This window comes from Rattus rattus, chromosome 11 (genome assembly GCF_011064425.1).
Source record: "Rattus rattus isolate New Zealand chromosome 11, Rrattus_CSIRO_v1, whole genome shotgun sequence".
NCBI classification, from domain to species: Eukaryota; Metazoa; Chordata; class Mammalia; order Rodentia; family Muridae; genus Rattus; species Rattus rattus.
This window is the reverse complement of record NC_046164.1, coordinates 88264424-88289954: the sequence shown is the minus strand read 5'-3', so window position 1 is coordinate 88289954 and position 25531 is coordinate 88264424. Positions and strand designations below refer to the sequence as shown.

The window sequence follows — 25531 nt, the reverse complement described above, 5'->3', positions numbered from 1 at the left end:
TACGGGGTAAACTGGGCAGGCTCATAGAAACCCAAATCCCCTTGCAAGCCCTGGTCCAAGAGGATGCAAAGCAATTTGAGGGATTTGTTCTTGATTCTCACAAGTTAAATCTGGAGTTAAGGCTCAAAAAAGTCATTTAAAAGGTGACTGTTTTGAATCAGTGAATGGGTTCGTGTTGGGGGGAGGGGCGGGGAAGAGATGATGGCGGATTAAGGGCCCCCCCACCCCCCACCCCCTGGGCATCACGGGAGATTTGGCTTTAGGAGTTAAAAGTATTATTGTTTTATGGTACAGACTTGTTATCTAGCTCATCTCCTCGAATAACAACATCCTGGGTGATGGCTTCATCATTCGGTCACATCTCTGAGGGACCTATGCTAGTTAGCGACAGGCAAGCCCAATGGGGAGAAAAGAAAAAGAAAAAAAAAAAAGGTCACGGGGCAGGGGTGGGTGGTTGGGGGGAAATCAATAAACCCCTCCAAGACAGCAGAACCAGAAAGGTGGGGAGGAGGGGGCTGGAAACCAACACTCAGGAAAGACAGCATGATTATAGGCTGGAAAAATACACGAGTCTATGCCGAAGGCTCCTTTCCTCAGAACACTGCGACACGGGGGGTGGCAGCTACCCCAGGTTTGGAATGATGTCACCAAGGGACCAGAGCCTGGCCTCCTCTGATTGGCCTTGCCTTTTGGAGTTGGAAGGGAGCCAGGGAGAAGATGGGGGCGGGGGTGGGGCTGTACGCAGGAGACGAGACGCCTGGGGCTGTGGCTGGAGAAGGGGAGAGGAAGGAAACCGAGTCACGCAGCGGCTTTGTGCTTCCCACCACAGCACCTGCACATCACTCCACAGTGGTGGCAGGCCCGGAGGGGCAGGTAACAGCACATACAAGGAGCCAAGAAAGACAAGGCAATTAGTGCCATCCACCGGAGGCAAAACTTCTCGTCGCTTGTGTCGCACGAACAAGGGTCGGTGTAGTCTCCCTCGGGGTCGGACATGCAGTGGTACAGCATGCTGTCCGCGCACCACATACAGCTCACCCGGCGAATGCACGTTCTCACGGCGTCGGGCGCGTCTTGGCAGTGGCCCCTTCTGTTCTCTTCGTGGTTGAACATGTCCCTGCAGTACACGCACCGCGACCGTTCGCCGTTCTCCTTCCGCCGACGGGACTTGGCCCTGGGCGGCTGGGTCTTGATCACATTGCCTTTGGGATCCTCGCCGAAGCCAAAGTCCGAAGAATCAACGTAGGGATACGTATATTCGTGTTTGGGGACTTCACCCTTGGCGAAGCGCACGTAGGAGTCTGCGTCCTCGGTGCTGTCCAAGTATTTGCCGCGGACTGGCGCGTGCCGGTAATCTTCGTAACCCGTCATCCAGATCTTCTCTCGGGGGTTGATGCGTACTATCTCTTCATCATCTTCCGGAAAGGTGACCTGGGGGTAGGACCGCGGCAAACGCTGTTCAGGGGAAAAAAAAAACCAGACAGTGTTACAGCCCGGGGCGCCACTGACAGCCGCAAAGAAAGATCCCTGGACTCTCCCGTCAGTGCGTTTTTTTCGGAACAGACGGAAACCGAAACAAACTTGCCAGATCTACTCGCTTGCCTAAGCTATGAGCCTCCAGTCCGAGTGGCCGCGTACATAGGATGGTCGGCCCGCCTTGCGAGCACTTTTGAGCCTGGCTGGTAATTCTTACCCAGCAGCATAGAGCCCTGGAGTCAATCAGTCCTCAGAACCCCCTAAATCCCGCACGGAGACCACGGCCAGGACACGGGAGGTGGAGCGAGCAAGGTCATCTTCTGCTACACAGTGAGTTCTCTGCCAGCCTGGGCGACAGGAGAGCCCCGGTTCAAAGCGGAGTACAGTTTGGTAAGTCCAACCTTTCTACCCGAAGAGGAAAAAGAGTCGTTACTTCGAATCCCCACCTCCTGTCTCTCAGGTCAGCTGCTCCCAGATGCTGTGTGGATCTCTAAAAGCGGGCCGGCAGTTCTGTACTCGTTTTTATATTGGGTGTACTCACCGTGCAAATGACAGTTGCTTATTTATTTAGACGCGGTCTCACTGTATAACCCGGCTGTCTTAAACCCCAGAGATCAGTCTCTTCTTAAGTGCTGGGATTAAAGGCATGGACTGAATGCCCAGCAATCTCTGGTGCTTAAAAACAAAATCAGAGCCACGTGTGGCTTTGATCCTAGCACTTGGGAGGTAGAGGCAGGCAGATCTCTGTGAGTTCTAGGACAGCTGGGGCTACATAGTGAGACCTCATCTCGGCTTATTTATTTTGTGGGTGTGCATTCCCCAGCACACATGTACAGGTCAGAGAGCCACTCTACGGAGATGGTTCTCTTGTTCTATCCTTTATGTGGGTTCTGGGGAATCAAACTCAGGTCTCTAGGCTTATTACTCGGCAAGCGCCTTTGCCGTAAGGGATGCCTCCCGGCCCCTTTACAAAAGAAAAAATATTTTTAAAGTGAATTTTTTCTTTCCGGAGCCGAGGACCGAACCCAGGCAAGTGCTCTACCACTGAGCTCAATCCCCAACCCTGAAAAAAAAAAAAAATATATATATATATATATATATTTTTGGTTCTTTTTTTCGGAGCTGGGGACCGAACCCAGGGCCTTGCGCTTCCTAGGCAAGCGCTCTACCACTGAGCTAAATCCCCAACCCCCTGAAAAATATTTTTAAAAGAAAACAGCATTCGAGGTTCACTAGTTTGCACTGATATTGCAATCTGATTAAAAAAAAAAAAATAGCCGCACAAATGCAAAAAAAGATAAAAAGGTTCCAGATACTGATCAGATTTGACTCCTACAAGCATCCTTGATGGTTGATCTCAAAGGTCAGTTTGGTGAGAATCACCAGAGAGATAGATAGCCTTATATGGGTTTATCTTGATTAGGGAGAGAGATACACCACACCCACTATGGGTGGCACCATTCCCTAGGCAGGAACTCGGGACTGTATAGAAAGGTAAAGGTGATCTGAGTACAACTATTCCTTAGGCTGTAGATACAAAATGACCTGGCGCCTTAAGCCTGCTGGCTTTTTCCACCACAATTGGCTCCCTTTCTTTCTTGCTTTTTTAAAAAAAGGTATTTGTATCACACAGCAATATCCTCCAAGTGCTGGGATTGCAGGCCTGTCCTACCACGCCTAGTTTTAAAATGAGCATTTTGTTGCTGAATTTTTGTTTGTTAAGACAGGGCCTCTCGGGGTTGGGGATTTAGCTCAGAGGTAGAGAGCTTGCCTAGCGAGTGCAAGGCCCTGGGTTCGGTCCCCAGCTCCGGAAAAAAAAAAAAAAAAAAAAAAAAGAAAAGAAAAAAAAAAGAAAAAAAAAAAAAAAAAAAAGACAGGGCCTCTCACTTTTAGTTCAATCTGGCTTGGAGCTCATCATGTAGCCCAGGCTGGCCTACCTTAGCCTCCCAAAGTCAGGATTAAAGGAATATGCCACCATGACCAGCTAATAAAAGCACATTTTAATGTCAAAATACTAGAAAGCACATAGTAAAACCATCTGAAAACAGCAACAACAACAACAACAACAGCACAAAACAAAATCTCCCTGCCCAGTGCTTGCTTCTTTTCATTCCAAAAACAGCCACTCAGTAAATATTTGTTGAATTATTGAATTCAGACCACAGCTACATCTCCCTGAGCAAGACTGGTTCTGGAGCACACATGCCAGGGGCGCAAGCAGGAGTGCAGCATTCTTTAGCTTTGCCTGGGGCCCTGTGCGTTCACAGCTAGGAGGCCCCTGGGAGGGAGGAACACAGGGAGCCTAGCAGAATTCTTGCCTAGGATCTCCTTTCCCCTGGCACCCCACAGGTCAAGTTCTCACTGATAAACTAACTAGGGATGCTCACCCCCTCCCTCATGGGGTGATTTGGATTAAGCCAGGCAGAGCTCACACAGGGTGAGGCAAAGCTGCTAGAACCCGTGCCATGGGGAAGGGGAAAGGAGGCGGGCAGAAGTGACTTGGGCTGGGGAGAAGGGAGAAGGCCAGGCCAGAGGCATCTTTCCTTGTGTTTCCTGCTCACCTGGTCGGGGTGGTAAAGATCCATGGGGTACGGGTCAAGGGTATAAATCCTCCGGTGCTCGCACGATGTGGGGGAGGAGATTGTCCTTGTATTCGGCTCCCTCTTCTGTGAGGAATTAGAAGAACTGTCTGTGGCAGTCTGGAGAGAAGCAAATAAAGAAACGGTTCGTGGAAAAAAACCAAAAACCAACAAGCCCTGCTGAGTAGATAAAATACCTGGAGCGTGAGATGCCACTTCTTAGAACCTACAGTCCGAGAAATGAGTCCCAAATCTTGTCCTTTGACCTTGTTTGCCATAGCGCACACGAGCACACATGTAATGAAAACTCACACACACACACACACACACACACACACACACACGTTCTAACACGCTAGTACTAATCAGAACACTATTTCCTGGCTGAGACATCTTTCTGGACCTACTGAACCCTGTAATTTACTTTTAAGGATGCATTTATTTTTGAGACAGGGTCTGGTTGCAGAGCTCTGGCCGGCCCGGAACTCATTACATAGCCCAGACTTGCCTCTGCCTCGCCGGTGCTGGATTAAAGGCGTGTGCTCGGGGCTGGAGAACTAGCCCAGGGGTTGAGCACACTTGCTGTTTTTGCGGAAGACCCAGGGTCTTATCACCCATATCAACACAGCTTCTACTGCCTATTACTCCAATTCTGGGGGGATCTGATGTTCTCTTCTGGCCTCCATGGGCCTAGCTTATTTCATTTTTAATAATGTGCATGTGAGTGTAGGTGCCCACAGAGGCCAGCAGAGGGCGCTGGGTCCCTTGGAGCTTATAGGCGGGCAGTTCTGAGGCAGCAGCCTTAGCTGGTGCTGGGGGGGAGGTGGAAAGAGGGGAGTGGGAGGAGGAGGAGGGGGAGGAGGAGGAGGTGCTTTTAACCTTTGAGCCCTCTCTCTCTGCCTCTGTTCCCCTTCCCTCCCTCTCCCTATGCTGGCTTGGTTTTCTGACCTTACATCTCAAGTGCTGGGATTATAGACTATGAACCAACACGCCTGGTTTTCCAACCTTGAGTTTACCTTAGACATGAGAATGACCAGACTGTCTCAACCTGAGGTAGTTAGCCCAATGGTTGGAGAGGCCCAGCAGCAAGGCCTTGGGAAGACAAGATGGTTTTTCTAAGATGTCAAATAGTACTGGGCCAGGGGAGAAGGCTAGATACTTGACCACTCTGGTGTTCCTACTGCCCACTCTGGTGTGACTCAGCAGGGCCAATCCATTTGTGACCTTGGCTTCTAGACACCATGACGAAGCGATATATATTAAACGGAAATAAAAGCCCACTCCCAACTTCCTCCTGGAGACAGCAGGTTTTGTCTATGCAGCCCTGGCTGTCCTTGATCCTCAGGAATTGGCCTTTTCCTGGTGAGGACTAAAAATGTAATGGGTCATTCTTGTGGGATCTTGGAAGCGCCTTTTCCTGGTGAGGACTAAAAATGTAATGGGTCATTCTTGTGGGATCTTGGAAGCTAAGAATTCTGAGAAACATGGACAACGGAGTCCTGGTCCTTGGGGGTTTCAGAGGGTAACAAAGACACTATCTAGACTTGGGAGAGGGGGTGTTACTCTCATCCTTTGGCTAAAAATACATGTGTGCCAATCATCTGGGGCTCAAGAATCAACAGTGATCAACAAGAGATCAACACCACTGAGGTGAGCCTGTGCCTGCCTGGCTGGCAGGTCAAGCTGAGAAGTCAGCTGCGATTACCAAGAGAAAACTATTTCTTAGCTGGGTGCTGGTGGTGCACTCCTTTAATCCCAGCGCTCGGGAGGCAGAGGTAGACAGCAGATCTCTGTTGAGGTCAAGGCTAGCCTGGTCTTCAGAGCGAGTGCCCACAGAGCTGGTCCACGGGAGGCAGGCTGTATTCTGTACTTGGGAGCACGACTTGGCAAACCGTACGTGAGCACTGTCTAGGTAGTACCGGGCTCAAGGCGTGAGGCTGTCACGTAGAGTAACTGAGGCAAGCATCGGAGAGGCCACTGGTGAAAGTGGGGCCTCAGGTGCTTTGGAGACCCCAGGATACTAGATTCCAGGAGAGCAGCAGGTATCAGTGGAGCCAACTAAGACAAGCCGTGCTGGCTGCTGACCGCGGAGCTGGAGAAGTGGAGCCCGTTGGAGCCAGCAGACCATAGAGGACTAAGTTCCTGAAGCTGGATGCAGGATTTTCCACTTATACCGCCGGTTTTTATTTATTTATTTTTAACCTAATCATTTTTAATGCATGCCCTGGTTCTTCCCTTTTGGAATACGTCTGAAACTTATTTTTAGTTTTACAGGATCCCAGAGCTAAGAGAATCTAGATTTAAGGCTGTATTGAATTTTATATTGTGATCCTAAACGCAAGAAGATCTTGAGACAAGGTTACAGTTTAGACAGGTTTGTGTGTCAGGTTGACGAGGGTGGTGGGCACTGGTTAGCTTTAACTGTCAACGTTACAGGCCAGCCACCTGAAAAAGAAGTCCCCATTTGAGGGACTGCCCAGAACAGACTGGCCTGTGGTCATCAATGTTGGGGATTGTTAACTGGCAGAGGAGGGCTCAACCCACTGGGGGCAATCCAGTTCCCCGGGCTTGTGAGCTTGTGAGCAAGCCAGCAGACGGTATTTCGGTACTTCTCCGTGGTTTCCGCTTCAAATTCTTGCTTGCACTCCCCTGATTTTCCTCAATGATGGGCTGTGATCTGGAAGCTTGAGCCAAGTAAAAATCTTTGCGTCCTCTCAAGTGCTTTTTGCTCATGGTATTTACCACAGCAGTAGGAAGGAAGGAAACTAGGGCAGAGGCAAGGCTAGAGACGACGAAGGCACAAATTACTTCCGGTCTAGTCTATCAGACGACGGACCTTGCCAAGTGGCAATGTGACAAGGACATGCACCTCGGAACAGGGTCACCTAGCACACCCCATGACTGCCAGAGTGAAGGGAAAGTACCCTAGAAAGCACGCATGGACACACATAAGTGGGAAGACCCTTACGTATTCCAAGTGACTTGTGCTACCGTCAACATCAAGACCTGACCATCCATCAAGGCTGTCCCTAATCCGCCTTGCTCTTGGGTAGGTTTCAGTGAACTAACAGAGGCTCTGTATCCAAGAAGCTAGAAGCGGAGTTCTAATTACTTGTGCCTGGGACCCGAGGCTCTTGAGAGAGGCAGCTTTATTAATAGGTTTCCCAACCAACCAACAGAGACAGCGGGATTAGGGTCAATTCATTAATATCCCTGGCTGGGGACTGGGCACAGCCCTAGTCACCTGCACATGTAACTTCAGAAATAACCTTACCTTTGCACACCACTGACACAGTGTCAATACCCATTTGGTAATAAAGATGTCTAATTAAGACACGTAGAGCCTACAAAAGACATACAACAACGGGAAGTGTATGCCTCACATGAGGCGCTGACCAGCAGAAACACAGTGGAAGGATCTGTTAAGCGTAGTAGGGTCTTTTCTGCTCAGGCAGACTAGGTTGGTGTGCTGCTCTCTCTGCGAATTAGTAGGTGTGATGGTTTATATATGCTTGGGCCAAGGAGTGGCACTAGGAGGAGGTGTGGCCTTGTGGGAGTGGGTGTGTCACTGTGGGCATAGACTTTAAGACCCTCATCCTAGCTGCCTGGAAGCCAGTCTTCTCCTAGCAGCCTTCAGGTGAAGATGCAGAACTCTCAGCTCCTCCTGCACCATGCCTGCCTGGATTCTGCCATGGTCCCTCCTTGATGATAATGGACTGAACCTCTGAACCTGTAAGCCAGCCCCAGTTAAATGTTGTCCTTTATAAGACTTGCCCTGGTCATGGTGTCTGTTCACAGCAATAAAACCCTAACTAAGACAGTAGGTATAAGATCTTAGTCAGGGTGGCCTGTTTACTCCCCACAGTTCACATCTGTAAAACGAGGCTAAAATCTTTGAGGTTACTTTTTAAGAAATGAAACAAGGTGTAAAATGTCTGGATTAGCTAGCTACTTCTCTACTGCTGTGACAGGACGTCAGGACCAGGTATCATAGAAAACAAACACTTGAGAGCTCACATCTCAAACTGAAAAGCAGGAAACAGAGAAACTCTGGCTCTCAAGACCTCGGAGCCTGTTTCCAGTGACATGCTTCCTCACCAAAGCCATACCCCCTAAGACTTACAAACTTCTCAGCTACTGGGGACCAAGTATTTAAAAGCCCAAGACTTATGGGGGAACGTCTCATTCAAACCAGTCCACTCCACTGCCTCTCCATATGGAGATATGGCCATAACGCATGGCCATATCATAATGTAAAAATGCACTTAGTCCAACTCCCAAGGTTCCACAGCCTCCACTGCCCCCGGCACTGCTGTCTTCCAAGCTCTTACTGGGATGGCCCAAAAGCTTTGCTTCGAGCATCCAACCAACCTGTCCAGCCCACAGTCCCAAAGTCTTCCACATTCCTCCCAGACACTGCACGGTCAGGCCCGTGTGCTGACTCCTGTATCAGCTACCGTCCTACAGCTCTGGTAAAACACCATGACCAACGTAACGTATAAAACCTCTCAGATTTCCTCCCATCACCCAGCTCTTCTTCTCTGGCTTCAACCCCTTTGTCTCTGAGCTCTGCTCTGCAGAGGTCCAAGGAGGAAGTCAGCTGGAGAGCAAACCCGGTAAGTGTGTTCCTGCAGCTCAAGTGTTGGTAGCCCAAGCTCACACAGGCTTCCTGGAGAATGGCCAGGCTGCCACAAAAGTGACTTTGGCAGAACCGGCTGAATACAAGTCTCCCAGCTGGGAAGTGGCATGGCTAAAGAAAGAAGTCAGGCCCTCACGCAAGCCAGTGATTTCTCCACCAGGGAGCTGTGTCTTCAATCCTTTATAGAGTTCATAAAGGTGCTCCATGCCATAGCTGCATCCCCGGAACACATATGGTGAAAAGAACTGAGTCCCACAAGTTACCTCTGATTCCTGCCATCTGCAAGTACACATAGACACAGACAGACAGACAGACCCACACTGTAAACAAACCCCCCCCCCCCCAGAATTAGCACAACAGACAGAGCAGCAGCTAGTCAAGCGTTTCTGGTGAGGCCTCTGGCAGGACAAGCACAGGTTTGAACACAGGCTTGAAATAGAGGGGAGGCTGGGGGGGGGGGACAGACAGCCACATTGCCAAGGTCAACACTATGTACAAGCAGGTATCCTCCTGCAGGAAAGACAACCTGGCTTCTCATTCCGAGACTCGAATAAGACACGTTGGTTCCGAGGACAACCACGACAGTTGGGGAAAGTGTTCCGGCAAAGTCAAGCCAATGCTTTGTGAGCCCACGAGGTCATATGACCATTCCACTGGGCAGCTAGGTGTACGCTCCGTTGTCTAGGTCTATTCTACGTAGGTGACTGTTCTCTGTTACTAAAACAGAGCACCGGAGGCTGGCTGCTTCGTATAGCATTCTTTAACTCATGGTTCAAAAAATCATAGAGCCACACTGGGTAGGCTCTGGTGAGGGCCCCACCTTCGAAGACTATAACGGTAGAGACCCAACACGGTCTCACAAGAGTAGCATCAATCTCTTCCGAGGGCAGCTTCCTACCAGGCCCTACTTCCACCAACTCTCAACACCGCCACACCGGGGGCTGACTAAGCAGTAACATGTGAACCCTTGGGTGGTTGGGGGGCACTCCAACGGTGTCCCCAGTGTATAAGTCAAGCAGTGTGTGCCGTTAAGTACCCACAGTGTCCATAGCATCCTGTGCCCCCCATGTCCCAAGGAATGCTGAGAACTAAGGAAACCTCTGGCCCCGGTGGCAGAGACAGAAAACGGGAATGCTTAAACTCTTCAGTTATAACTCTGAGGGTTTCCCAAACACACATGGTCGCCTCTGAAAAAAAAATCCGAGAATCAGAAGAAGGGGATGCTTAGCGGTATTTACACCCTTTCTGATAAGAATTCCACTTGTCTTCCAAAACAAGTCTCAGAGCGCTGCACACACCCGGGGAGCGGCTGGCTACTGGGACTGTAAAACACTGCTTGTCTCCTTGTCTCACACTTCAGACGCCATTGCTGTCTTGGGACAGGATGTGTAGTTACAGGGGGCTCGGCAGTGAATGGGAAATCTGGTACGTCAGCTCCTACCGCCCTCCTGTCTTTCCACAGTCGACGGCCTCGGAATGGAGACGGCCTGTTATAAATAGGCCCGTGTTTGCAAAGAGGCAAGCGACCCCATAAACAGGGTCTGCACGGAATGCAATCTGTTAAGGGCGTCTTGCTCCAGAGTCAGTCTTTCCCCGGGAGCAGCGTGTGAATCCCCTGCAGCTTAAAGGACAAGCGGAGCGAGCGGGATTCTGTCATCTGTCACCCTTCCCTCTCCAGCCTTGCCTCTGCCTATAAATCACTTTTGGCAGGTAGGTGGGAAGCAGCTGCAAATTACAGAGTTTGCTCTAGAGCACAGGAAACCACCTTTAACCTGCCTGCTGTCGTCCGTCTCCCCAAACGTGACAAAAGAACAGATGTAAACAACCTGCCAACTGCTGAGAGGATTTGCTCCGAGCACTGGGGGAAGCCTGTGTAGAGCCTTATCCACCAGCAGCACCAAGGAAGGACTGCCACGTTCATTTCCTGTCAGCGCCACATGCAATGCTCACACTCTTGCCTCGCCCTCTGTACCCAGAGCTCCCTAGACCAGACCCCTTTCCAGAATCCTGTGTAGATGTCCGTGACGTCCTCTTCAGGCACGGGTCCATAGTGAGGAGTTTTCTGAGGCCTTGACTTATATGTAGACTGGACTACCCTTCCGCGGTCTGTGCTCTGCCCATTCTTAGGCTTCTTGTGGGTCAAGCTCAATTCTGTACACCCTGCTGTTGACTGTGACCACTGGTGCCTTCCCTTACACACCTGTACAGTCCCCAAAGCAGTGTCTGACCCACTGATGGCCACAGAGCAATAAATACAGGGAATCGAATATAATCAACTACTCCCAGTATTTGAAAACGTGAAGTTAAAACAGACAAAAAAAAAAACAGCTTACAAAAGGGGAGTCTTGGGGCAACTGGGTAATTAAAGGAGACACCAGACGCCATCATGAAACCTCAGTGCTGTCATCGTGTGGTGTAGACGAGGCCTTATTACATTCAAACACCATCACTCAACTTTATTTCCTGTTTCATTTTAGGTTTATGAACAACACTGACTTACAGGCACCGAGATTCCCTATGTATTCTCTGCCTCATACTATGCAGCCTCTCCTATTAGCAGTGTCGCCCACCAGACTGCGTTGTTAAAAATCAACAAATTGTCCAGGTGTGCTGACGCCCTCAACTCACCCCAGCACCAGGAGGCAGAGCAGAGGCAGGTGGATCTCTACGAGTCCAAGGCCAGCCTAGACTACAAAGCAAGTTTCAGGTTGGCCAGGGGTACACAGTCAAACCCTTTCTCAAAGCAAACAAACGAATCAAAAGAACAAGACAAAATCCCAACTACAAAGTCAGTGAACTATGCCAGCATGTTATCCCCCGGATCTCGGTTTTCCTTACGGCCCAGTGTGGCTGTTACATATTTTGTGGGTTTGGAAAGCTGTATAATGACTACGACCAGAATAGATTGGTCACACTATTATCTACCTCTGTGGATGTTTTTTATTATTATTTTTTAAAGGGGGATGTGTGATAAAGAAGGGCTGGCTCAGTGGGCAAGTACGCTCTTGGGAGTCTGGTTCCCAGCATCCACATCGGTGGCTGCCAACCATTGTAACTATAGCTCCAAGAGATAGGATTCCCCTCCTCTGGCATCCAAGGGCACCCAGACACATGCAGTGTCCGTGCGCACGCACACACGTATACAGACAAACATACAGATGTAAAAACCGACTGAGCAGTAAGAGTATAGGAGAATTTACATTGAACTGGATCAGTAAAACATTTCTCTGTGTGTACATGGGCCCTTGTATAGGTGCATGTTGCCACTCTTATGGTGACTACTCAATGCCGGTCTGTGAGATGACGGTCTGCCAATAGAGTGCTTGTCATGCAAGCCTAGAGACCGAGGTTTGATCCCTCGGTCCCCACCTAAAGGTGGTGGGAGAGAACAGACTACACACAGAACGCTGTGGTACCCACGCCTACCTTCATGGCATGCACAGAGAGTAACACAATAACAAAAAAAAAATTTAGGGTGATATACTGATATAATATACTGAGTGATACACTACACTGGTAAGAGACTGACTGTACCTAGGAGCATACAGCTCAGGCTAGCCTCTGGCTGTGCTCTGAAGCATTATTTTCATTATATTAATGAGAAGGGACGATCCATCTGACCCGTGGGCAGCATCACTCCCAGGCTGGGGTCCTGGACTAAACAGAGCATGAAGTCAGCCAAGCCATGGCTCTCTGCCTCTGTTTCTCAATGGCGGATGCCATGTGACCTGTCTCAAGCCCCTGCCGCAGTGACTTTCCCTGCTATGATGGCCTGTAAATAACCATGACCTGTGAGCAACCCTCTCTTCATATCTTCTTAGGATACTCTACTTAGAGCACTGGACGAAGAGCTGTGCATGCACAGGCACGATGCCACTCTTTACCACTCACTGCTCCAAGCCCAGTAGATGAGCAAACAACCTCATGTTTCGGAAGCACAGGAGCTCCATGGAGAAGGAAGTGGAGCGATCGTTTTGTCCCCGTTACATTCAATAACCAAAGCGCTATCTACACGCTAACCTGACACTGTGCCTTCCACGTCAGCATGCTGACTCTCTCGCTAGTGCTGCGCGTGCCTCCCCTGCCCTCTTTGGCTTTCCTATCAGCAACAGGACTGTCCTGGGCAAACCAGAGGAGATGCCCCGCCCTGTGAGGGCCAGGAGCCCTTAGACGGACACTTATGGCCTTCACGGTGGGCTGCATCACTGCAAGCGTGAGCGAGGGGGTCAAGACCAGAACGTGAAAAGCTGGGACGACAGAGTTGTCTCTAATAACAGCCACACAGCAAACGCCACACTGGAAGTGTGCTCAATGGGCCACTTCTCCGAGAGCCATCATCACCTAACGAGAACCAAAGGGCGAAGGAAACTCACTGTAAAAACGTCATCGTCTCCGAGCTCAGCTTCGTTATGGATCGTGGAAGAGGAGGTTGTCGAACCTGAAAAGACGAGGATGCAGTGAAATCAGTCAAGCCGTGGATACCTGACCTCAGTCGTTTAAAAAGCAGTTAAGTGTGGCGGTTGGTTTTCCTGTTCTGGAAGCTATGCATGCTAGGCAGGGCCTCTACCCCAGTCACATCCACAGCCTTTAAAGATGGTGGTACGGGGTTGGGGATTTAGCTCAGTGGTGGCGCTTGCCTAAGCGCAAGGCCCTGGTTTGATTCCCAGCTCTGAAAAAAAAAGAACCAAAAAAAAAAAAAAAAAAAAAAAAGGCGGTACCAGCGATTGACCCCAGAGGCTCCCTACCACCGAACTGTCCCCAGACTTACTACTTTTCAGTCCATTCACCACGACATATAATCCATGGGAACTCAATGCTCTAACTCATTCCTCTTGGCTCCAGCCATGACGGGACTTTGCCTGCTGTGGTTCCCGTTATCCTAGCGTTTACACAGAGGCTGAAGAAGCACAATGGAGGAGAACTGAGGAGAGCCTTCCCACTCTGCTGAAGCCAGGCGACCGGACGAAGGTCCCAGCAGCAGAGTAGGGGAAAGGCTACAGACCTCTCACTTAGACCTGCTAAGCCTAGGAGAAGCTGGGCCTTGCTTCCTTGATAAGGAAGTTTCTACTGATAAGGACATCCTGACCGACTAGCTCACGCCGGTTCTGAATTCAGGCACTGCACTGTCTCTGGCCACACTGTGGGAGCCGGGTTGTGCTCCCAGCCACCCGGCTTTGCTTTTCCAGGTCAAAATTAAGGTTTCTGCTAGAAAATGCAGCTAATCACACCATGAAATGATCTAGTGATCAAATTCCACGTTCTGGCTTACCTCTTTATCCAGAATGCAAGTCGGTCAGCAACCCCCAGTTCTCCCACTAATGGGCACCAGTAATGTAGGGGTCAATCCAAAATTTATACCTACCCTGTTCTCCTATTAATAGGAGACTGTAATGTAGAGGTCAGTTCAATAGATACAGCTAAAGAGAGTCTTTATAAAAATGGATAAAATTGGGGTTGGGGATTTTAGTTCAGTGGTAGAGCGCTTGCCTAGCAAGTGCAAGGCCCTGGGTTCGGTCCCCAGCTCCGGGAAAAAACAAAAAACAAAAAAAAAAAAAACAAAACCGGATAAAATTGTGTGTGCATACACAGGTGCGTGAGAACAAAAAGGACACAGCATCCATGTGGTTAGAGGACAGCTTGTGGGGTCGGTCCTTCCTTTCTCCTACGTGGATCCCAGTAGTCAAACTCAGGTCACCAGGCTTGATGGTCAGCACTTTTACCCACTAAACCATCCTCCTAGCTCACATCTCATTCCCTAAGCATAGGAAACTTCTTTGGTGACCCTTTCTTCCAAATCTGACTCTGGCGTCCCCAGGCCTCAGGGTCCCTGCACCTTGAATCCTGATCTGTAACTGAATAGTGCAGAAAATTTTGAATGTTTGTGGCCTAAGGCCCTTCCAGCCTGGGGTCATGGGGCACAGCCTGCACAGAGCCCGCACCCCCAGGCACAAACAGCCCTTTTCTACCTTTAGCAGATTGACCTTGTTGTCTCTGCATAGCTCCTAACGGTTAAAAACAGGCTGAATTACCATTTCATGATACAGTGTTTTCACTATTTTCTTAAAGCTTGTGCGTGTATGTGTGCATCTATGTTTGTGCACTAACTGTGTGTTTGGTGTCCCTGGAGGCTGGCAGACGATCCCCCAAAACTGGAGTAAGAGATGGTCATGAACCAACGGTGCTGGGAATCAAACCCGGGTCCTCTGGAAGAACAGCGAGTGCTTTTAACCACTGAGCCACCTCTCCATTCAGTAACAAGGTGCTTTCCCTCTTAAAAATCTTTCCCCTGTACGAAATAATTCATTACTGTTAGTAATGGCTGGAGGCTGTTGTTAAGTATATTTTAAAAGCACTTTCTGTTTTACTTTTCTTCTATTTTATTTATTGTTAGCATGTTTGTGATGACAGGTGTGACTGGCTGTGCCACAGTGCCTGCGTGTGGAGGTCAGAGGACAAGTTAGGGAGTCCCTGCTCTCCCTCCCTCCTCTGCAGACTCCAGGGATGATTCAGTTGTGAGACTCACACATCCTGCTTTGACCAGGTGAGTCGTCTCTCGGTTTCACGTTACGCTTTCCTATTCCGGTTTTGAGACAGGGTGTCTACGTAGTCCTGGCTCCTGGCTGCCCCAGAACCTTACTTTGTGACTCAGAGATCTTCCTGTCTCTGCCCACTGAGTGCTGGGATTACAGATGTGTGCCCTAGCACCCAGCGCTTTATCCAATTTTAAAATTTAAATAATAATTTGAAATAGCACAAGAGTCCTACTGTTCTTATATTTTTGGTTGTGAGCCTAGTCTTTAACGGCCGAACCATCTCTCCAGCCCGAATCCTATTGGTCTTAAAAATAAAGAAAAAAGAATCCTATCACTTATTGTTCGTGTACAAGTAATTCTTACTATGTAAACCCACATATTCAAATCACAGGCATGGCTTAAATTTCTTTTAAAAATTTAAAAAAAAAAAAAAAAAAAAAAAGGCACATGTATGGGTGTTTTAGTTTGGGTACCTTTCATGTTACAGATCAGCCACTTAAACCGAACAGGAAATATCTCAAAGGCAGCTAGAGCCCCGTGTTCCACTGAAGAGGTGAAACGGATGAAGGCCACCCATGGGGACACTCAGAGGTGCCTGCTTGCTTATGGTTCAGGACACAGTTCGGCCAGCTAGGCCATTCAAGCTGAACACCCCATCCCGCAACTGCTCACTCTGGGCGTCTGCAAAGTTTTGTCATCCAATGACCCCAACCCCTCCCACAAACAAGTCATAGATACAAGATGTCAGACTGTAGTAGAGTGAAAAGTAGTCTGGACCGTTTCCACAGCCCCATCAGTGGTGGCAAACCCAGTACCTTCTATAAGGTCTTCGATGGCTTTTCTCACGCCCCTGTCAAAGGCTCGTGCATCCGCAGGGCTTTGGAAAGTAAGTCCAAACTTCCTATTATCAACCTTCCAATGGTGAAACGTCGGATTGGCTTTGGTGTAGACCAAGTCCTTTCTGACGTAGCATTCCAATACAACCTAAAGGATTGAAACACAGGCTGGTTACTTATGCGACAGACGTTAATGGTGCCTGCTGTAAACCCGATCGAGAACCATCACTGATGGCAACCGACCCTGGCCTCCACGTGTGTACCTTTCCACCTGAAATGACCCGCTGACCCGCTGACCCACTGACCCACTGACACCTGCTGCTCACTGACTGTCTCCCCACACCACTCCTCTTCTTCCTGTCCCTGAAGTGTTGGGAGGCCTGTGCTAATGTCTGTCTTCCCTCCTGGTCCCAGTGGGTGTCTGTCCCGGTGTCAGTGAACACAACAAGTGGGGAATGAGTTCATCTCTCCTGACTTTCTCCTATTTGGCAAGGTCAACCGGTCTGCTCATTCCCGCTGGCTCAGAACTCCCGGCTATCCTCACCTCCTGTTTCTCCGTTCAGTAGTCACCAAGCCCATTTCCTGTGTCCTCCAATGTGTGTAGTCCCTGCAGCTCTCCTCTGGTGGTATTATTACTAACAGCACAATTCCATGCTCCTAACAACTGAGTCTAAGGAATGGCTTCTGATCTTTGTATTAAACCCAGTGCTGATGGGAACTGCAGCAATGTCAGCAACGAGAAGAGGGACGTGGTGTGAAAACACTAAGGAAGGAAAAATCAATAGCTCACACTCCCTCCCCGGGACATACCCTACCCAGTTCTTCTCCCCACACTCACAATCACTCAGCGCTCGGTTTAATATTCTCTAATAGTGTCTTGTGGTTTAATCTTGATCGCGTAATTAGATGGCAAGATATGCCCATCTAATTCAGAGCTCTTGCTTGACAGGCACCAGAGCTGATGTCATTTCATAGAAGAGACGCCTTGCAGTCGGGCAAATATCAACTTCATGTTCTCATTAGAAACGGTCTCAAACCGTATTCATTCCCATAGCTCTATTACAAACACCAAAGCGATTTCGCTGGGTTTTAAGCCTTGGGATCTTGTTTTGCCAAAGTCCGTCATTAACACACGTGGAACTTGTTAATCTATGCCAGGTGAAGGGCAAGGGTAAAGGCTTATGTAAATCAGGATAAATCTAGATTAAAGAACAGTGCAAATTTCACTCTGTATTAATAACGCTACTCAAATTGGCTTATCAACAGCAGCAATGAGTTTAATTTTATAACGCAGTATTGAAAGGGGACAGCCCCTCACAATTCTTATTTTAACTGCTCATCATGGTCATTTTCCCCTAAGAATATCGCAGGGACTAAACGCCAGCCCAGCCTCATTCCACACTGGGCAAGTCCAAGTAATCCAGGCTTTAATTAACAAATGCCATCCATTTTAGGAACTAAACATTACTATTTTACCTTATGGTTTTGCCAATAGAGAGACTCAGTTTTTTTCCCGTATTTTCAGAGTGAAAAAAAAAAAATTAGTTGTTTGGTTATCACCGTCTCTGTCTCTCTCATCCAGACTAGCTTTGAACTCTCCATGTAGTTGAACATGGCTTTCCAAATCCCCCTGCGTGCTGGGGTTCCAGCTTGTGTCACACTGTGCCTGGTTCATGCCATGCACATGCTGGAACCCACAGCTTTGCGTATGGTAGGTGAGTACCCTCCCGGCTGAGCCCCTGCCCCAGCCTTAGAATTGGATAATGTCTATGGATGCCAGAGACCTCAGCCTTCTGTTTCTCCCATGCCTTACCCAGCGTCTCCTCAAACCTGTCGCCTACCTCACCGGCCTCTTGTGCCTGCTTTAGTCACATACACACAGAAGTTTGTATTTTAGTTTAGCCATTCCTATAAGTGCTTCCTTCTGCAACTTGTCTTCTGTCTTTCCTAAAAGTGTGCCTTATCCAGCTCCCCGCATCCACGTGGTGGCTCATAACTTCAATTTCTAATGGACTTGACACCCTCTTCTAACCTCCTTGGTTACCAGGGCACACATGCAAATGGCAGAACACTCATAAACAGAAAATACTTTTTAAAAGGTCATGTCTGTGTGTGTGTGTGTGTGTGTGTGTGTGTGTGTGTGTGTGTGTGTTTGTATCTATGCAGCTCAGTGCAAAAGCATACACTTAATATGCCTAAGGCCCTATATTTGAGTTTTAGCACCAAAAAATGAGAGGAAAAACCAAACAAAGAACATAGATATTTTAGAGATAAGGGGTTCAATGGCTGTGTGGTGTTCCTCTACTCAGATGTGAATTCACCCAACCATGGTTCATAGAAACGACCCCTTTCACAAACACCACTACCATCTATCCTGTTACACATAAACAGTTCCCCAGGTTTGGCCTGTGGCGCTCTGGGAGCCTCCCTAGACCACCAGCTCCTTTCTGGGAGTCTGAAACGAGAGAGTACCACACAAGCATGTTTGCCATCTTCTCTCTGTGTGGAGATTTCTTCGGGTGTGGGATGGGGGTATAAACACTGCACAGCAATGTGAAAATGGCAGCCTGGTGGCTCGGTGCTGCTTAAGGCCACCACCGAGCACAATGCTAGTTTTCTTTACTCAGGAATGCCCTTTATCCTCTATTTCACGGCATGATGGAATATACACACACGCCATTCAGCCTTCTGTAGCACTGCTTTGGCAGCAGCGACGCAGAAGGCCTGGCTTGCACAGACCCACAGCTGGCAGAGGCTGGGGATTCTAAGTCTTCCCTCTTCCGACCAGGGAAGCAGGGCGACTGTCAACGTACTGGCAATGTGATGTCTAGCTGTGACCTGAGCACCTTCAAATAATTCCTTTCCTTTCTCTTCTTACCACCCCCGCCCCAGCCCCCTTCTGGGATAGGGTCTCATGTAGTCCAGGATAGCCTTGGATCTCATAAATAGCTAAGACTAACCTCAAACTCGTGATCTAGTTCCCTCCGTGTCTCAAGTGATTACAGGCAGGCTGTATCTGCTCTCTCAGTGAATCATCACCATTTTTATTAGATGATCAACCAACAGACTAAGGATGATTAATTGAGTATTTGTCAGAGATCTTCTTGAAAAACGAGCAGAGAAAATAACTTTGCCACCTCCAAGGAAGCAACTGCAGTCTCCCACCCTTAATAAGATTTGAACTTGCAAGTTAAAACAAAAGTCAGAATTTTGGACAGCCTGCCAATAGTTAAACGTTTTTCGAGTTTGTTTTTATTATTATTTTACTTCACACGGACACGTGTTTTTGTCTGCATGTATGTCTGGGTGCCACATGTCAGATCTTCTGGGACTGGAGTTACATGGGAATGAACTGCCATGTGGGTGTTGGGAATTGAACTCAGGTCCTCTCCGCTGAGCCTCATGTCCTCTGACTTTGAAATATGCAGTGTGTCATGTGTGCATGCACCATGTACACGTGTGTGTGAGAGCACACACACAATGCCATTAAATAGTGTGTGTGTGTGTGTGTGTGTGTGTGTGTGTGTGTGTGTGTGTGAGAGAGAGAGAGAGAGAGAGAGAGAGAGAGAGAGAGAGAGAGAATGTTTTCGTATGTGTACATATGTACTGGGGTGTGGACCAGCTATGGTAGCACATGACTGTAATCTAGCACTAGGGCAGTTGGTGTACGAAGACAGTAAGTTCAAGGCCAGTAAAGGCTATGTACTCAAAGGAGAAAGGGCTGGGGCTGTCACTTAATCTCTGTGCCTTTCTACCCACAAAGAAAGTAAAACTAAAAGAAATGTCTTTCTTTTATACCGTAGGATAAAACGTGTCACCATCCGGAAGACCGGACTAACCCCAGAAAACCCGCATGTTCTCTTCTCCAGGCAACCAACTCATGATGGTATGGAGTTGGGTGTAAGACGTTCACTCCGGCGAAGGATTAAATAGCAGGCTTTCATGGAAGGGAGCATAAAAAAGGTATGGGCTGAGGGCGTAGCTTAGCTGAAGGATGCCTCGCTACCGTCCAACAAGCCCCGGGTCCCCAGCATCAAATAAAGTGGGCACGGCAGTGCAAGCTCGTACTCTTGGAGGATGGAAACAGAAAAATCAAACATTCAAGGTCACTCGCACCTAAGAGGCCAGGCCGGCCGGGCCTACCTGAGCCCCTGTCTTTTTTTAGTGCAGTTTCTCCTTAATCCCAGTACTTGGAAGGTAGAGGGAAGTGGATCAACCAAGAGTTTGAGGTCAGCCTGGCTAGGCAGGGCTGCAAATCTTTAGTTTACATATAATTTCTCTGGACAACCTGATTTTCTCTACTACCATAAATCCTATGACTAATTAACTTGTTAACATATCTATGTAGAAGCCACATCAGTTAAATGGGCTCGCAGGCTCCGATGCATAACTAAAACACGCACAGTACCTCGGAGCCCCTCCACAAACACTGAAGAAAAAAGAAGAGCACTTCATGCACACCCCAGCTGTGTGAAACTAAGTTTCCATCCGAGCTTAGCCACAGTCCCCTCACCTCGCTCTCCCCGCCTCTTAAAGGGGCTTCCTTCAACAACCCACTACCTTTCAGAGCTGCCGCAGAGGCTCACTGCCTTACAGAAGCTGGGAGATCAAGGAGAGGCCACTGTCTCTGCAAATGGTGTGGGGCAGGAATCAGGGGGAAACACAAAGTGGGGGGTTAGGAAGAAGAAGGACAAGCAGGGGGTGGGGCAGGGGGGGACACAAGGGCACAGGGCACAGAAGCAGAGTCACACACTTACAAGGGAACAGGGAGAGGGCTGGAGAGATGGAGAAATCTGAAGGTGGGTCAAAAGGTGGGAAGAAGGCATTCCTCAGAAACAGAGGCTGGTCCACAGTTCCATGGGAGGTGACAGAGTGTGGCCCACGCTGGCTGCCACTTAGGAAGCAGTGCACTACCTCATAAGGTAGAGACAATCTCACAATCTCTCTCTCTCTTTTCCTCCCTCCCCTTTCTCTCTCTCTCTCTCTCTCTCTCTCTCTCTCTCTCTCTCCCTCCCTCCCCTTTCTCTCCCTTTCTCTCCCTTTCTCTCTCTCTCTCTCTCTCTCTCTCTCTCTCTCTCTCTCTCTCTCTCTCTCTCTCTCTCTGCTGTATGAATATAACTGACATTTTTCATGTCAGCCCTTGGATAAAAAAGGTGGATTTGTACTTACTATGTCTAAGTCATTGGGAAGACACGAGTTCATAAATGCAGTTTTAAAAGGAAGGGGCTTGGTTAGACAGTCTCAACAGCTGTTTTGAAACTGGGTGTGTCGTGTAGTGGTTAAGGATTAGTCAATCCTTCAAGTGCAAGAAATGAATAAATAAATTTTTGGCTCAAAAAAAAATTAAAAAAAAAAAGAAAAAGAAAAGAAACTGGGTATGGTGGCACGTGTCTGTAACCCCAGAATCTGGGAGGCGCAGACAGGAGGATTAGGAATCCAAGGTCATCCTTAGCTGCCAAGCCAGTTTGGGCTACAGGAGAGGCTACCTCAAAAAGCCAGAAATGAGAACTATTCTAAGATGACATTTTCTACATCAAGCCAGAGGAATATCAGGAAAAACGGCTCTAAGGATACAGGACCCTTCACGTAAAGACAGCCTGGTAACTCAGACTACAAGGAGGAGGTAAGAGGAACAATTCCTACTGAAATTCTGTAGGAGAGGAATATCAGCAAAAGTGTGAAAGCCAAGAGACAAATTATCAAAATATATCAACGGTTAGTATGTTGGTAAAAATAAATACCTTTATAATACCACACATACCAAGAGTGAAGTGCTAATAGATAAATATGCAAGCGACACTGACAGATAATTCAGTCATAATGAAAAGAACCAAACCACTTATTGATGTGTGTGCACTTGTGCATGTGTACATGCGTGCGTCTCTGTGTGTGTGTGTGTGTTGCACGCATGTGTCATTAAACACATGTGGAGGTTGGAGGACAATCTACAAGAATCTATTCTCCTCTACGGTGTGGGTGCTGGGGACTGAACTCAGGCCGTGACGCTTGGTGGCCTGTTACAATTTTTTTTTAACAAGCAGGAAACCATATAAGGCCACAAGTAATCAAAGGAGGTCACCGTCATTCTACCAAACTGATAGAGATTTTACATATATTACCTCAGAATGTTAAAGGAAAATCTCACACACTAGTAGCATCCCATATACCAAAGGTTGTGAAAATCAGGCAATGATTTCTTAAAAGACACAGAATGTTCTTAAAAAAAAACACACGGTTAGATGGGTCTGCATAGTACTACGGGGTCACTAAGGAGAAGAGCAGAACGCCACTCAAGTGTGAGCGACATGGGAAGGTTCTTAACGTAAATGGCTGTGAGAGAAACGTGGAGCACTTGACAAACCGATAAACGATGTGGGAATGACACAACGCACAGGAGTGCAGTGTGCCTCTCTCTGTCTTGGTTTTGGCATCTGTAATGCTGTAGCAACATGGTCCCCAAGAACAAGGAATCTTTTCGTGAGCGTCACCTAACTAAAGGGACAGCACTGTACTCAGGGGTATGTGTCAGGCACACGGCTGTTACTCTACTTTAAAAAAATAAATCGATTGATTGATGAGGGTGGTGGTGTTGGTTTGTTGGGACAGGGTCTTACTCTATAGTCCTGACGGGTCTAGAGTTTGCCGTGTAAATCAGGCTGGGATGGCCTTGAACTTAGGGGTCTGCCTGCTTCAGCCTCCCACGCGCTGGTATTAAAGGTGTGCACCACCGTACCTGGCCACTTCATTTTCTTTATAGTGCTGCCTATACTGAGAGAATTCTTAGAAACAAACCAAGTGTGAAGTGCCATTTCAGCTACTCGATTCGTGATATTCACAAACCCCTCTGTCTTATCTGTTTGGTAATCTTCTTTAATCCTAAGAAGTGGCTGGGGAAAAAAAAAAAAAAAAGAGACCTATCTATACACACTTCACACATTCCAGGGTCTCAAATGTGACAGCAACAGAGCGTGGAGCCATCTACATTTCCTCTGGGAGATCCTCTATCACCAATCACATTTTCAGACACTGTAGGTTTCTCAACATATACTTCCAAAGGGAAGTAATTATGTTTAGAGTAATCAATCTCAAGGAGGCTTAGGACCGGGGACACGCAGCGCTCTACAGAGGAAGTGCTTGCCCACCACGTGAAGACTCTGGGTTCAATCCTGAGCAAGAGAGTAAAGCAAGAAGGGCAGCTAGGCTAACTCGCACTGGGGGTGCAGTTAGGGTTAAAGTGCACGTTCAGCATGCATGAAATCCTAGGTTTGAGCTCTGGTACTCCCCCCACCCCCACCCCCCAAAGAAGAATAAACTGGACTTGGATGGTTTTCCTTTCTCCTTGTCATAAACCTACACAACATAATCTAAGACTCTCTGGTACTCGCCCTTGCTGTCTGTAAGAATCGCTTCCCCCCACTGCACTTGTCTACAAGCATGCACAATTACTTACGGAAGTGTCCTGCTACTGACTCTTATAATCCTTTACCGGGGACACTTCACTAATTGCTTATGACATGACGGTTGTACCTGTTTGTGTCATGTACGTGTGCTTTGTGAGTGGAGGCCAGAGGGAGACATCAGATACCCTGCTTTGTCACCTTTCACCTTATTCCCTGGAGCATCTCACTGAACCTGGAGCTAAGACTGGGTTTGTTAAGCCCTGGTGATCCTGTCTCCCAGAGTGCTAATGTTAAAAGGCCGTGGGTACTGGGATCCGACTCAGTTCTTCAGGTTTGTAGACACTCTCACAGCACTGGGCCATCTCCCCAGCCCCAGCTCTGGTATCTTTCATACAAACATTTATTTAGAAAGAGCCAATGTGAGGTGATAGTCTCGCACACGTTATCTTCTACCCTGACTCTACAGTTTGTCATTATAGGACTTGTAATAATACAGAACATACTTTTGCTTTAAATAAATACCCGTTATAACCTTGATTAATCAAAGATGCAGGCAAATGGTCAAAAATACCCTTGTCCACTGGCACTCTGCATGGTACGTGGTCAACAGACTGGACTGGGAAGGGAAGGAAGGCCATATTAAAAATATCAAGGGGAAATGGGCTGAAACCTATGTACAGAAATCAGCCGTCGCTATTTTAACTGCCACGATGTGTGTCTGTCATTACCAGTTTGTCTTTCTGTCGTTCGCCATGGATGAGAAAGCCGCTCCGTCCGTTGCCTTCAGGGTGCATGACCTTACACACCCCAACGCGACTGATCCCGCCTCCTTCCTGTGGGAACCATCCCCCGCTGGAGTCATCTCTGGTCATAACCACAGCCTTGACACGCACAATATAGCTGTCACTAAAACGAAACAAGAGAGGGCATGACAACGGTCTAGTAGCTGCAGAATGTGCATCCTTCCCAGGGCAAGACAGCCACCAGCTAACACTTCTCTTGACTTGTCTGCAGAAATATGCCTCACAATAACCCAGGATGGGGGCCCCACCTTGACATTTAGGAAAACCATGTAACACAATATTGAAGTCTATCTTTTAAAAAATGCCCACTAATTAACACATTTTTTACTTGTGGGTCTTTGAAGATGCACTCAGGGATAATATTACTCTCCAGCTTCCGAGTGTTAAGCAGTAACTGATGAATAAGTTAATCTCTAGAATTTGACCCCGGATTTGGAAAGTCAAGCCTATTACCTAAAAGGATGTTACCACTTAAATTGTTTTAAACTTAGTTTACAGAAGGTGGACCGACTTTAGCATTTTATGAAGCTAAGAATCTTAGTTAGCAAACAAAATCCACTTATAAATCACCGAGTCCCCATGCACTACTTCCACAGGTGGGAAAGGCTTCAACTCAACTCTACCCACCTGTGGCCTTTGCTTCTGCTCCCCCTTTCCCATCTATATGGATGATTTGCCCCAAGCTCTAATCTACCATTGCCAAAAAAATCCTCTCCCCTCCCCAAGACCGACCTTCTTTTCATTCTTGGTTGGTTTAAGACAAGAGTAATTACATACTCAATTGATGTTTTCCTTCTTTTTTTAAAAAAAGATTTTATTTATTTTATGTATATGAGTACATGTAGCTGTCTTCAGACACAACAGAAGAGGGCATCAGATCCCATTACAGTGGTTATGAGCCACCATGTGATGGCTGGAAATTGAACTCTGGATGGCTGGGAGAGCAGTCAGTGCTCTTAACTGTTGGGCCATCTTCCCAGCCCAAGGTTTTCCTTCTTTGTATATAATTCTCCCGAAACATTCCCATCATCTGTATGTCAGATGGAAAAGCAAGAATGGGGAGCGCCCTTTAATGTCTCCCACCTCAGCTCTCAGGGACAGGCTTCACAATGAGAGGTGACATTCTGTCCCCTGCATGTCTGTTTCAACTCACCCATCCCAAAGGTAGTGTCACCCAGACTTTTTGTGATCTGCTACTGTGACGTCACTGCTTTCCCACACCCAGGCAACATCTGCTCCCTCACGAAAGTTCTGTTTGCTTTCTT

The 25531-nt window shown here is 48.0% G+C and overlaps 1 protein-coding gene across 2 annotated transcripts in view; it reads right to left on the bottom strand.

Moving 5' to 3' along the window:
- Nucleotides 1-224: 224 nt before the first annotated feature.
- The window catches only part of Spred2 (sprouty related EVH1 domain containing 2), a 106691-nt gene continuing 81384 nt past the window's right edge, over nucleotides 225-25531 (bottom strand). For both annotated transcript variants that reach the window (XM_032915993.1, XM_032915994.1), the window contains exons 2-6: nucleotides 24192-24369; nucleotides 16043-16211; nucleotides 13068-13132; nucleotides 4038-4175; nucleotides 225-1455 (exon numbers count right to left, since the gene is read on the bottom strand). In XM_032915993.1, coding sequence (XP_032771884.1) covers nucleotides 799-1455; nucleotides 4038-4175; nucleotides 13068-13132; nucleotides 16043-16211; nucleotides 24192-24369 — 1207 coding nt within the window. In that variant the 3' untranslated portion in view covers nucleotides 225-798. The remainder of the gene's footprint in view (nucleotides 1456-4037; nucleotides 4176-13067; nucleotides 13133-16042; nucleotides 16212-24191; nucleotides 24370-25531) is intronic.